The 13,063-nt window shown below is 35.9% G+C and overlaps 1 protein-coding gene across 7 annotated transcripts in view; it reads right to left on the reverse strand.

The window, feature by feature from the left end:
• Positions 1–13,063, reverse strand: part of nav2a (neuron navigator 2a) — a 238,027-nt gene that overhangs the window by 73,668 nt on the left and 151,296 nt on the right. For all 7 annotated transcript variants that reach the window (XM_077227974.1, XM_077227975.1, XM_077227970.1 and 4 more), the window contains exons 2-3: positions 3,338–3,455; positions 697–749 (exon numbers count right to left, since the gene is read on the reverse strand). In XM_077227974.1, coding sequence (XP_077084089.1) covers positions 697–749; positions 3,338–3,455 — 171 coding nt within the window. The remainder of the gene's footprint in view (positions 1–696; positions 750–3,337; positions 3,456–13,063) is intronic.

Genomic DNA, 13,063 nt, shown 5'->3' on the forward strand with positions numbered 1-13,063 from the left:
CCATCCTTATCAACTAAAGGAGCATTGTCTTTCTAGTGAAGCTAGTTGGCCAAAGATCGCAGAACACCAGCCTCCAAACCCAACATCCGCTGGTTTCGGCTGGGTTTCATCACTGTCAAAACAAGAGCAATGCCTCAATGGAGGCATTACTATCCAAAACCTCTAGAAATAACAAAACACACGTATGGATCAATCTACCATAAAAAAGCCCTTTGAAAATGAATCCTTTGTTGCGTCCAATCAGGCTTGACAGCTGCCTTTGTAATGGAGACATGTCAAAAGCAACCGCTGCTTCTCTGCTCATGTGTGATACCAGTGATACTAAGACTTCTACAGTTTGTTTTGCTTCGCTACGGCTTGGCTAAAATAGCTCTTTATGACTATAATCTGGCTTGTGCTTTCTCCAAACCTATACATTTACTGATGGTTTCGGGAGTTTTTTTAGTTTCTGCCAAACTATCCCCAGATGTTTATAAAGAAAGGCGGCAAGAGAAGCAAAAATAACAGCATTAAAGTACAAGTCCATACTGTACGCCAAGCATGCTGTGAGAAAGCGATTCTGAACGTCCATTATATTAGTGTTTCCTGGACAGATATAGCATTGCCTTTTAAAGCACATATAGTATACTCCAATTATCAAAAATTAAACCATCACCAAAAAAACCACAACGAGAAGACAATAAAACAAGTCCTTACCATCTGAGAACGACTCTTAGGGCATCCATTAATGTCCTCAATCTTCTCGTTTGCTGCGGTATCCGAAAAAGAGAGAAATACGGACAAATTAATTTACAAAAGAACACAAGTTGACAGGTTTCCTTAATTGTAAGCCTGAAGTGCAGTATGTCCTTTCTGAGTTTTGACCCCTAATGTGGAAACTAGATCCAGCTTGAGCAACTGTGTGGCAGGGCCTGCTGAGATGTGACTGCTTTGGGGTTTTCCTGAGGGTGACTGACTGCATCCCGACGGGCCCAGCCCAATCCCCCCCTCACCCCCTCACCCCCTCACCCCACGGCAGCTGAAACTGGACCGTTCGCTCACAGATGACAACTGCACACACGCCTACAATGACAGCTACATGCCTGCAGGAATCCCTTTACCTCCTGCGCTGTGGGAAAAATGTGTTTGGAATGTGTAAGATGTCAGGTGAGTAAGCATGGAAGACAGAGACATCTGAGACGGCCTGTCTCGGTGGAGAGACTCTGTGACTACAGAACCATTTGGATGGCCATCTTTGATTGATTTTGCGTATATATATCTAAAATAGATAAAAGGTGGCATCAGCAAACAAAATAATTTATCATTTGTTTAAAAATTTTTTTTTATATTTTTTAAACTTTTTTTTTTACATATACCATGATATTTTTGACCAACATGACTGTAAATGCAAAGGTATTTTCCAATTTCACTTCAATATCACAATTTAAAATAACAATATATAACATCACAATTGACCATTTGGGTTGCCATTACTTCTAAACAAAATATGTTATTTAATCGTTATTTTATAATGTTATTTGATTATTATTTTATATAAAATACGTATGCCAAAAATAAGAATGAATGAATATCATTGCTTTAGATATCAAAATTAGATATAAAAATATCAAGATGGCATATGCAAACATTATAGACCTATTATTCTTTAAATATATTTACATTTTATTTAAAAAATCTATTTTTGCAAATACCATGATATTTTTTTGGTGAACACGCAAATACCATATAGCATGGTATTTTCTAATTTCACTTTAATATCACAATTTGAAATAAAAATAATGATTTATAACATCACATGAACATCAAAATTTTCCCCATTTGGATGGCCATGTTTTCTAAATAATTTCTAATTGAATCACTATTTTATTAGTATACAGGTCAGCATTAGAGGTCTAAACTATACACTGGTCCTCAAAATACTTAAAGTGTGCATTCATTTCATTGCATTGCATTAGATCTAAAAACTGAAAGTAGCATCTGCAAATAAATTCTAGACTTCAGAATTCATATCATTCTTTAAAACAAATCACATTTGATGATTCTATACATTTGAAATGCCCAAATACATTTTGGGGCCCCTGTAAACTGGCGTGAGCTCTAAATATCTTTATCGTCACAATTATTTTTAAAATCTCCTTTTGAAACTTTGTTGGTCGAAAGCCATCAGCTCCCTTTAATATAAAAAAGTAAATATGTGAAGCATCGTGTCATTGGTTGCCTGCAGCATTTGTGTCTATCAGACCGGAGGTCGGGTTTCAGCTTCCACTGGCCAGCGTGTCATTCCCATGAGATATAGAAAACACAAGAGGACAAAGTGGGATGACCACAATGATGAGTCATATAACACCACTTCACCCCACAACACTGTACTTTCTGCTGTTAAGAAACCAAATGCTTTCTGGCTCTTACAACATATTTTTAGAGGACAGAGGTAAAGAAAAACTCTATTTTTGAATGTCCATGGCAAGAATCGCAAGGATCAATTTTCTTACTGAGCACTCACTCAGATTAAAGCATTAAAAACTCCTATTACAACTGGGTGGATCTACTGCGGTAATTAATAGTGTGCTGTGACAGTTTGATCAAACTTAAAATATTAGTGACTGAAAGGTGAAAGCATTGCTGATAATACATATACATAAAAAAAATTATTCTTAAGGATAAACCCCTTGAGATGAATCATCTCGTTTTCAAGGGGGTTCAAACAAACATACAAATAGTTTGAAACGCATTTCAAATATAATTTAATAAAAATTAAACGTGAGTGAAAAATGCATGTTTTGCATTTAAAAGCACTGCTTAAATATAAATGCATACATAAATAATGTCACAAATTATGTATTTATATTACTCTGTATTTTTTATTTTAAAAAGATTGATTATTTAATATTATTCCAATATTATTTAATTTTAGCCTAATAAATTGATACACTGAACACAAGAAAATCGAAATAAATAAATAAATAAATGAAGAAAGCAAAATATCATCCTTTATAATTATAATAATAATAATAATAAATGCATGCTTTAAACTCGAGAGTACTGATCAAATATACATACATAAATATGTAATCATGTCACAGTTTATATAATACTCTGTGATGTATTTTCTTTTAATAAGTCTATGTAACATTAATGCATTAAACTTACAAAAACTAATAAATAAATAAAAAATATAATTAAATAAAAAGTAATCATTAGCGAACAAATGAGTTGTATTCCTAAAAAAAAAAACAATTACTGAAATATATTTTATGCAATTTATGCAGGCTACATCTTTCACAGAAATTCTATGCTCAATTGTTTTTGCCTGTTTTAGAGAAAGTGAATCGCTCACCGATAACCTGGATGATCTCCGCCAGCAGCACGCCATCGCTCACATCCTGCTGCAGGTCTTTAATCAGACGCTTGTGTCCAGATCTGGCCAAGTAGTGATTCGCCCAGTCCGTGTAGATCTGTCAACGCGAGAAGAGAAACCTCGTTTATAAATCTATCTATCAAAAAAGTTTAAAACAACTTGGATTGACGACATCCGTAACCGCCACTTGGAGAACACTGAGCGCCTCGCCGCGTCACTCCGCTCTATTCAAACCAACTCCATTGTGCCTTATTCAAGTTATTCAGCACTAATAATGCTCGAATTCTCTCGTCTGACATCACAGAAAAGCCCCTTCACTGGGACAGGAGGAGGGAGACCCCGAGGGAGCTTAAATTAAACCTTTGAATGGGTTTGAAAGGAGTCATGTGTTGTTTGCTGTCCAAAAACATTCCCGCGTCCCGTTTTAAGATAAGGAAAGCGGAAAACACATAAGTTAGTGCAACGTGCATTAAAACTCACTCACGGAGATGACCAATTAATGGAAAATAAAGGAAAGCTGACATGTAACACGTCTTTAGTTTTTTTTAAGTTCTTTTTTGTCTTTTTTACATGCTCTTTTAGGTATATAAATGTGTTTTTTTTTTCACTTCAACATCACAATTTCAATGAACTAATAATAATAATAAGGCTATATACTCAAATAAATAACACAACTTACAGTAGGCTACTTAAATGATTCAGAGAGTTGTTTTATTGTTGTAGTGCAGGCTTTTCACACACAATCAAAGGCCCGGCTGTATTCAAACACATTCCCACATGGGGGTTGTAAAGCATGTGTGGTGTGTTTCATGAGTAAATAAAGACTGCTGGTATTATTGCAGTGTTACTCATGTGAGGAATCAGTTTCCTAGAAGGGAAATAACAGGTGCACCCATAGTCCCTGTACCATCCAAATAAACACGCTTTTGCTGGAGTCATTTATACTCGCACAGCCCGCAAAGCCCATATAATTACAGAGAGCAATGACCAATGCAATGGAGAAATGTACATATCTATCTGATGCTTTGAAGTTTTGTGGGCTAAGTGAGTCAGATGTGATTAAAGCTAAGGTGAAGACAGTGAAGTGAAGGTAAGGGTAAACATGCCTCCAAGCAACAAAAGAGAAGTAATGCTGAGGAAATTACAGATGACACTAGTCTGTCAGACTGAACCAGGTCACCACCATGTAAACACAACCTTTTCATGTCAAAAGAAATGGGTACCAGTATTGAATCTGGTTTTTTACAGCATTTTAAGACCATGTTAACATTTGTATCAATGTCTTAAAGTTGCAGTATCATTTTCACTGGCTGAAAGGTCAGTGATCTTGGATTATGGCATGTAATGCATAATCACATTAAATCAAAAGTGTTCAGATCCCGCTTTATATTGTATTCCCGGGCATATTCTTACATTATTATTTTTTTCCACAGCAGAAAGTATCTAATTATTGAACACCTTTTCTTGTCCACTGCAACAAATGTTTCTTGAGCAGCAAATTAGCATATTAGAATTATTTTTGAATGTACATTTATTTATTTACTTAAATTACATTAGAAAAGATATTAAAAAAAAAAGAACACATATTCAATGTTTTATTATTGTTTCACAATATTAGTTTTTACAGTTTGTTCAATAATAAATAAATGCAAATAGACTTTCTTTATGTGTAAAATTAAAAACTACTTTTGAAGTAAACATATGTTATATATATATGAGATATTTTCCTTCATACTGAAAGCCATTAATAAAAACAAACCTCCATATACTGTATGCCATCTGAATCAGCGCTTATGATGACATTTATGATGTGAAATAGACGGACCTTTACATTCTGAGTTACTGAGGCAGAGGACGCTTCAGTCCCACTGCTGTAAGAATACTGTGTTAATCACACACACACACACACACACACACACACACACACACACACACACACACACACACACACACACACACACACACACACACACACACACACACACACACACACACACACACACACACACACACACACACACACACACACACTGCTTTGCCCGGTCCACTCTTGACCCGAGTATGAGCTGTTCTCTGAGTTTACAGATGTTCCTGAGGGGAGATTTCTTGACAAACGAACAGGTGGCTCTTGCACGCATTTACTGATGAGTGTGTTTAACTATGGGTGAGTAAGACGGGGAATATCAAACGGGGGCTTCCTCAGTGTGGTAAGTTTTCAACGATTTACCAACAGCTGTCAATCGGACTCATCTAAACTCAAAGCGGGGAGGTAGAACACTGTTCAACTACAAAGGCTCTCATGTCAAACACTAATAACAGGGCGGCCCGTGTTAGTCACAGACACAGAATTGTTCCCACAGGCACGACAGGCAGGAGCTACAGAGCTTACATTCAGGTGCACAAGAGAGAGGCCTTTAAATAATATAGTACTTTAAAGTAATTACAATAGATGATTTACTGAGGTGAACGTTAGGTCAGGTAACTGCACTGCTATCAGCTTAGACCAGCATGCATTTCAATGCTGATTCTGGCTGGTTTGTTCTAGTTTATCTTGTGGACTAACTCTACAATTCAAAGGTTTGTGGTCAGTAAGACTTTATTGTATTATCATTATTTTTTTTTTAAAGTATACTCAAAGGACGAATTACATTAATCAAAAATGACATTTAAGATTTCTATTTCAAATACTAAATGCTGTTCTTGTGAACGTTCCATCATGAAAAAAATCCATCACGGTTTACACAAACATATTAAGCAGCACAACTGTTTTCAACATTGACATTAATAATAAATGTTTCTTGAGCAGCAAACCGGCATATTAGAATGATTTCTGAAGGATCATGTGACACTGAAGACTGGAGCCATGATGCTGAAAAGTAAATATTAAAATAGTAAAGTTATTTTAAATTGTAAAAATGTTTGACAATACTTAGATTAAAAAAATTCAGCCTTGTATGAAACTTCCCAAAGCATTAAATCTTACTGACCCTCAACTTTTGAACAGTAGTGTAACTATGGTGTTCAGCAAAATCTTAAACACCAGCATACATATTTTAAAACATTTTAGGAACAGCATTTGGAAAATAAATAAAGAAGCTGAATTATGAATAAATATGAATTATGAATAATAATACATTCAAGAGTAAGTAAACAAGCACTTTCTACCTGATCTGACCCCTCATCATTTGTCTTTCTTTTAAATAACATTCACCAATGAGACCAGAAAGATTTACTAATTGTATATTATGTAAGTAAATATTATGCCAATGTAATGATACAGAACATACAGAACTTGACCAGTTGCCACTCGTTGCTTTTTTATATTTCACTGACCTGGCTAATTTTAGGTGCAACCTCCAGTCCTAGACTTAAAGCTAATCTTAACCCACAAACATCTTAAAAGTCCTTCAGCTCAGCTTGCAGTAAGTCTGGACTGTATCTAGAGTAAATATATCCCCTGCTGACTGATATCTTACCATTCTGTAGTGATGGCAGGACGACCTGCTGTGGCGTCTCTCTGGGACGTACATCCTCACGTTCAGAGTCATAATGCTTTCACAGGTGAAGCGCGCTCATAAACACTGAAGCCCAGAGGACGTCCTGCGACACTCAGGCCTGTAATCAAGTCAGCGATGTGTGTGTGTGCGGGGGGGGGGGGATAATTTTAGCTGTGAGATGCATTCTGGAGCATCGTTTGCTTAAGATATACCTCACTCTACATGTCTACATGTCACACTTAGTATCAAATGCTCGAGGCAGAGACAGAGGCAGAGTTTCACCTATGTAAAAAAAAAAAAAAACAGCGCAAAAAACCCCAATTTAATATCATTTAAATAATAGTTAGCAAATAATCCTAAAGGTTCCTAATAGAATAAGCAGAGAATACTATACGAATGAAATAACCTGTTTCATTTGAATAAACTTAATAAAATATCTAAACAATCCTAAATAAATAATGCAGTAGGAGTCCCGTATCTGTTTTACTCTTGATGATTGCAAATGACTTTCATTTCCTAATTGTTTTCCTCTTAGTGCGTCAAACATTTATTTTTAAGTCGTGATCTTATGACTGACCCAAATATGAAGAAATGCTAAGTTTTATGTAACAAAAACACAGACGACATGTTTCCATAAATTTTTTTGGCATATCGTGCCAAAAAAAAAACTACAAAAAAAAACGCTGATTGGAAATGCCAAGATGTGCATCAATACTTAAAAATACGCATTAAAACATATCCCACTCAACTGACATTATTTACATTATTTAGATATGCGCATAGACTATGAAGGAAACATTCCTCGATGTGCAACAAAAAACTCACGTGACTTTTCCTCAAAAGAGGATGTGATTGGATAACTGGACTAACCAGTGGACCAATCGCATCGCACAGCGTCTCAAGTGTTGGTTTGATCATTTTGAAATGCCTGAGGCAAAGTCTGTCATCAGAATGATTTGGTTTAATTATCTCAGAAGTGTCAAATTTGCACACAAGTTAAATTCACAACTTTGAATGAAAACCTAGCTGAGGTAGCCAAGACTAATGCTCCTTTTCCTGCTTCAGTAGCTAAAAACAAATCTAGCTGATATTGGTCTCTCAAGGATTACTGTTGTCAAGTAGAGCTTTAAAACTGTCTTTTCACACACACATACAGAATGTATATGTACACAAACATATGCAAACACACATGCACATCAGCTCTGCATGTACAGAGAGAAACCGAGTATGTGGGAGGTCTGACGGCTACTCGAGAGGTGCTGACAACAACCAGGAATGTGTGTTGGGGTGGTGAGAAGGGTGACGGATGGTCCGAACCATCACATCCCCCCCAAAACCAAACATAACACTCAAGGCTAGCGCTAAATCATACAAGACCATCGAATCAAGACCTGCAACTCACTCACAAAACAGCAGCACATACTCACATTCATAAATGGTGGTCTTCATCTTAAGAACAGCATTGAGAAGATATGATCTCGTACAAAATCCCTTTCAGTTTCCTCCTATTCAAATATGAAGTTAAGCCACTCTTTTTTCTCCTGCCATCTGTGTTGTGTCACAGAGTGGTGTAAAGTGTGTAATTCTCCCGGAGTGTCTTGATTAGCGCTCTAATCTAATAATGCACACGGCCAGACACACAGATCACAGATGCCTCATTTATTTATGCTCCTCTACTCTGACCGCCCTACAAATTCGATTTCTAAATCAAATGTAATCTTTCCTTTGCCTGAGCTTTCCGGGTCACTCCAACTTGACCCTAATGTTCATTATCTCGCAGTCAAGAGGCTCCACTCGCTGATGTACCAATATACCGTGGTATTTCATCAAGAACTATCAATCTGGAATCCATCATGTAAATATCCTGGGTATTTTGTTAAATAAAATTAAATACACAATCATTCAAAAGTTTGGGATCAGGAGCCCAGCTAACAAAAATATGATCTAAGAACATTTTCTAATGTTCCCATTAAGTTATGGAAAAAATATTTCTAAATGTTCCCTAGAATGTTCAAAACATCCCGTTTTTTCAAATTGTTTTCAAAACATTTTTTTTTGTTAATGCAAAGGTTAGCAAAAACACTAAAGGGATTCATCTATTTTTTCATGTTACAAACATTATGAGAATATTCATAGTAGTAAGGGCAACACTTAAGTAAATGTCCCAGCACATCTGCAATGTACAGTATAAGTTCATAGTATGTACATGTGGAACAGGAGTGTAAAATAAAGAGCTACCGAAGTAGACAGTATATATATATATATATATATATATATATATATATATATATATATATATATATATATATATATATTGATGAACGGCTAACAAAAATGTTTCATGAACAATGAATAAAAAATGTTTTTGTGCTAATGTTTTGAGAACCTTATTCAAGACAACTCTTAAAAAACATTCTATTAATGTTACTGGAAGAAAGTTTGTTCATAGAGAACTTTGCCAGAACGTTAGCCAGAGTTCTGAGAACGTTTCCTCTTAGCTGCAGATGTTTCTAAAAAGAAATGAATGCTTTTATTCCGCAAAAATGAATTAAATCTATATCTAAAGGGACAGTGAAACTTTTAACAATGTTACAAAAGATTCCTATTTCAAATAAATAATTTTTTTTAACCTTTCTAACAAATAATTCTATTCTTTGAATAGTATTCATCAAAGAATCCTGAAAATGCTTCACAGTTTCTACAAACTATTTTAAGCACCACAACTGTTTTAAACATAAAACTACAAAATGTTCCTTAAGCAGTATATTAGCATGATTTCTGAATGATCATGTGACACTGAAGACTGAAGTATTTTTTTTAATTGCACAAGTATTATATTAGTATAAGACACTTCTTTAAAAAAAAAACATGAAAACATCTTACTGATCCGAAACCTTTGAACAGAATATTCTTTATTATTATTAAATAATAATATTTTTTTATTGGTTTACTGGTTTGCCAGACCACAACCATGATTAAGTTATTTATAAGTTCTACTAAAATACATGTATTCTATGTAATATTTGAAGAGATGGTGTAATAATGAGCTGCTTTGCTGAGAGCTGTCCAGAGGATTGAAGGACACATGAAGACCCCTCTGCTTCATGAAGGTAGTGTTTGCGCTGTAGTGAACGAGCAGGGATTGATTCTTGAGGTCAAAGGGAGTCAATTTGAGGTGGAGAGTGTAATCAATGATGACGTCATGGGAACAAACAGCGCCCCCTTCATTTGGCTGTTGCGCATGCATTAAGTATTTGATGTTTTATGGTGATTCATTATTTGAAGTGGAAATGCTTGCTTTAATAAAAGTAAATAAAAATAGAGATTGTCTAAATCTTGTTCGCTCCCAATACTGTATTTTTCCGTCGGTTCTCTGCTGTACTGCACAGTAAAGGCCAAAAAGCAATACAAATATTTGATAAATTTAATTACTTGATTAAAAAAAAGAATAGCTTCCCCAACAGTGGAGGATTTTGTATTGGATTGTGCTCATTGTTTTGATGCCATGGATTAATAACATGTTGTTGTGTGTAAAGCCGTTAAAGTACAAAGCAAAGCAAAAGAAAAGCATTTATTCGTAACTAGGACAGTCATTGTTACTCGGCTGAATACATGGAAAACCACTTAAGAGAGACGGTCTATAGGAAAAGAATTTCCTCTTTGCTTTTGTCCTGCTTGTTATTAGCCTTGTGTTAAAGGGATTCTATTATGCTTTTTTACATTTTCAACTTTCTATAGTGTGTAATGTTGCTGTTAGAGCATGAAAAAGGTCTGCAAAGTTACAAAGCAAAAAGTCACTCCAAAGGGAGTTATTCACTATCAGTGTCACTGTTTCTGAACTCCTTGAAATGCCTCCTTTGTTGTCTTGAGTTTTCCTCAGGGAACAAACACGTCACAATATTCCTCATTTAAATAATTCCCACCCAAGGCATGTGCAGTATATGAGTTGCATTAGTAGCGTGTTAAAACTCGTGGTTATGGTGAGGGACGTGACATTTACAAAACACATTCAAAGCAGCTGACCAATCACAACACACTGGTCCAGCCAACCAATCAGAGCACACTGTCCTTTTCAGAAGGAGGGGCTTCATAGAGGCAGCAACTAAACAGAGCGTTACTTACAGACTGGGAAGAGAGGCTCTGCAACAATGACTATGTTTACATGCAGCCAATAACCCGTTCAAAAACGGTATATTAGCAATAACCCGGTCGTGCACGGCCATGTAAACACAGGCAAAAACCAGAATATGCTCATATCCCGGATTTTAAAAACCCGGATATGATCCCTGGGGTACCCTTTTTCTAAACCGAATTTTTGGTCATGTAAACGCGTATCGGCATATCCCAATAGTGATGTGTTCTGCGCATGTTCTATTCGCAAGGCATCTTGGTCTTTTGAGTAGAGGAACTTCAAGGAGCATAAAAACCCGCGTCAAGTATACCGGAAGTAAACATGGCGAGACGCAGCACAGCATACATTTGGAGCGAGGTCAGTACCAGCACCAAAGCGCAAACAAAGGCGATCGCTATCTGCACCGAACTATTCATTATCCGCGTGCTGCTGTTGTTGTTGTCTTTGGATACAGGAAGAAGAATCGGAAATGATTGCGTCTTAAGGTTGTCCGTACGTCCAGACGCTAACCGATATTGCAATTCCATTTATACAGGAGTAACTCTCTCTGCTCACGCATGTAAACAGGTTATTCCTAATGTTTCAGAAACCCGAATAGTGACCTTAACCCGACCATAACCCAAATATTGGCTGCATGTAAACGTAGTCAATGTCAAATATGTGAAAATGCTGTGTTGAATGAAACATGAAACATGAAAACCTATTGGAGTAGCCCCCAAAACAAAATCATATAAACGGTGCTCTTTCATTTCTGCTAGATTATCCAGAAGAGCAGATTAATTCAAAATAGTTATGTGATCAAAACAAGAGAATGTGAAATTGACCAAAATAATCATATATTGACAGTTGAATAAGAAACACACACACAGGGTCAAACTGAGAACAGAGTATGAAACAGAAACTGATAGGATGACACTATAGGACACGGCCATGATCACAGATCTTTTCCCATCAGAAAGAAACAGTGCACAATTAAAGCTTCTCGTCCCGACAGACAGGACAAATAAAGAAACACACACTATTATCTTCTGAGCACCCAAGACAAAGATGTGCATTTACCCTATTGACTATTCAAACAGATGTATTTCTTCATATTTAGTCACACACACTGGATGCTTTTGTAAAGGTCTGTCCTTAGTTTTCTCATGCCCCGCTCTCTGCATCTCTGCCATGACCCCGAAACCGTAATTATACTCCCCGTGTGACCTAAAAGTGCCCTGCTTTTAAGTGTTTTCCCTCAGCCTGTGATCAGATTTCGGCATAGTTAAATTAGCCGTCCTGTCAGCCATCAGGGAAAGGAAACCTCAATTCCTGGAGGAGAATGGACCGTTTTAGACAGTTACCACACAAAAGCATGAAGATGACAGAGGAAAAAAGCATTGCCTCTCAGTCAGAGAGATTGCAGAAATAAAAGCAGCCATTTAATAGACAGTCCACTAAAAGTGCTAACCTCTGCTATAGGCAACCTAAAGTATCATATTATCATTTAAAAAATGGTTAGCTGGCTATATTAAAAAGATCTGGATGGTAAAAAAACATGTGACTCTCACACGTATATCACATCAATTCTGCTTAGGGATGCATGACATATATAGCAGCAAAACATTTTGGGTTTTTATCAGTATCGGCTATTGGTTTAATTGTGGATACTTGTTTGTTTACATCCTCTAGTGCTAATTTACAGCATTAGCACCAGATTACATTAAAGAGTTAACTCTTTTAGAACAATATTATATAAGATAGAACAATATATACAGCATATATAATTGTTGTTATACACTAATTCAGAATCATTACACTACAGAAAATGAGTAAAAATCCCGGCAGGAAATCAATCAAATGAATCAGACATTTCAACTGGTGGATTAAATCAAACCATTCAAATAATTAAATTCGCTAAAATTAAGCTAAACTCAATCAAAAATTTAATGTGGGACATTCCTACTTGATAACTCAATTCTTTTGAAACAATTTCTTACACACACAGGATAAATACAATTAAAAAGTAATATAAAATAAAAAGGGTAAATACAATTTTTAAATCATAATATAGGCCTATGTTAATATATTTTAAAG

This window comes from Siphateles boraxobius, unplaced genomic scaffold, assembly GCF_051911475.1.
Source record: "Siphateles boraxobius isolate OS27281-9 unplaced genomic scaffold, OSU_SipBor_1 130, whole genome shotgun sequence".
Taxonomy (NCBI): domain Eukaryota; kingdom Metazoa; phylum Chordata; class Actinopteri; order Cypriniformes; family Leuciscidae; genus Siphateles; species Siphateles boraxobius.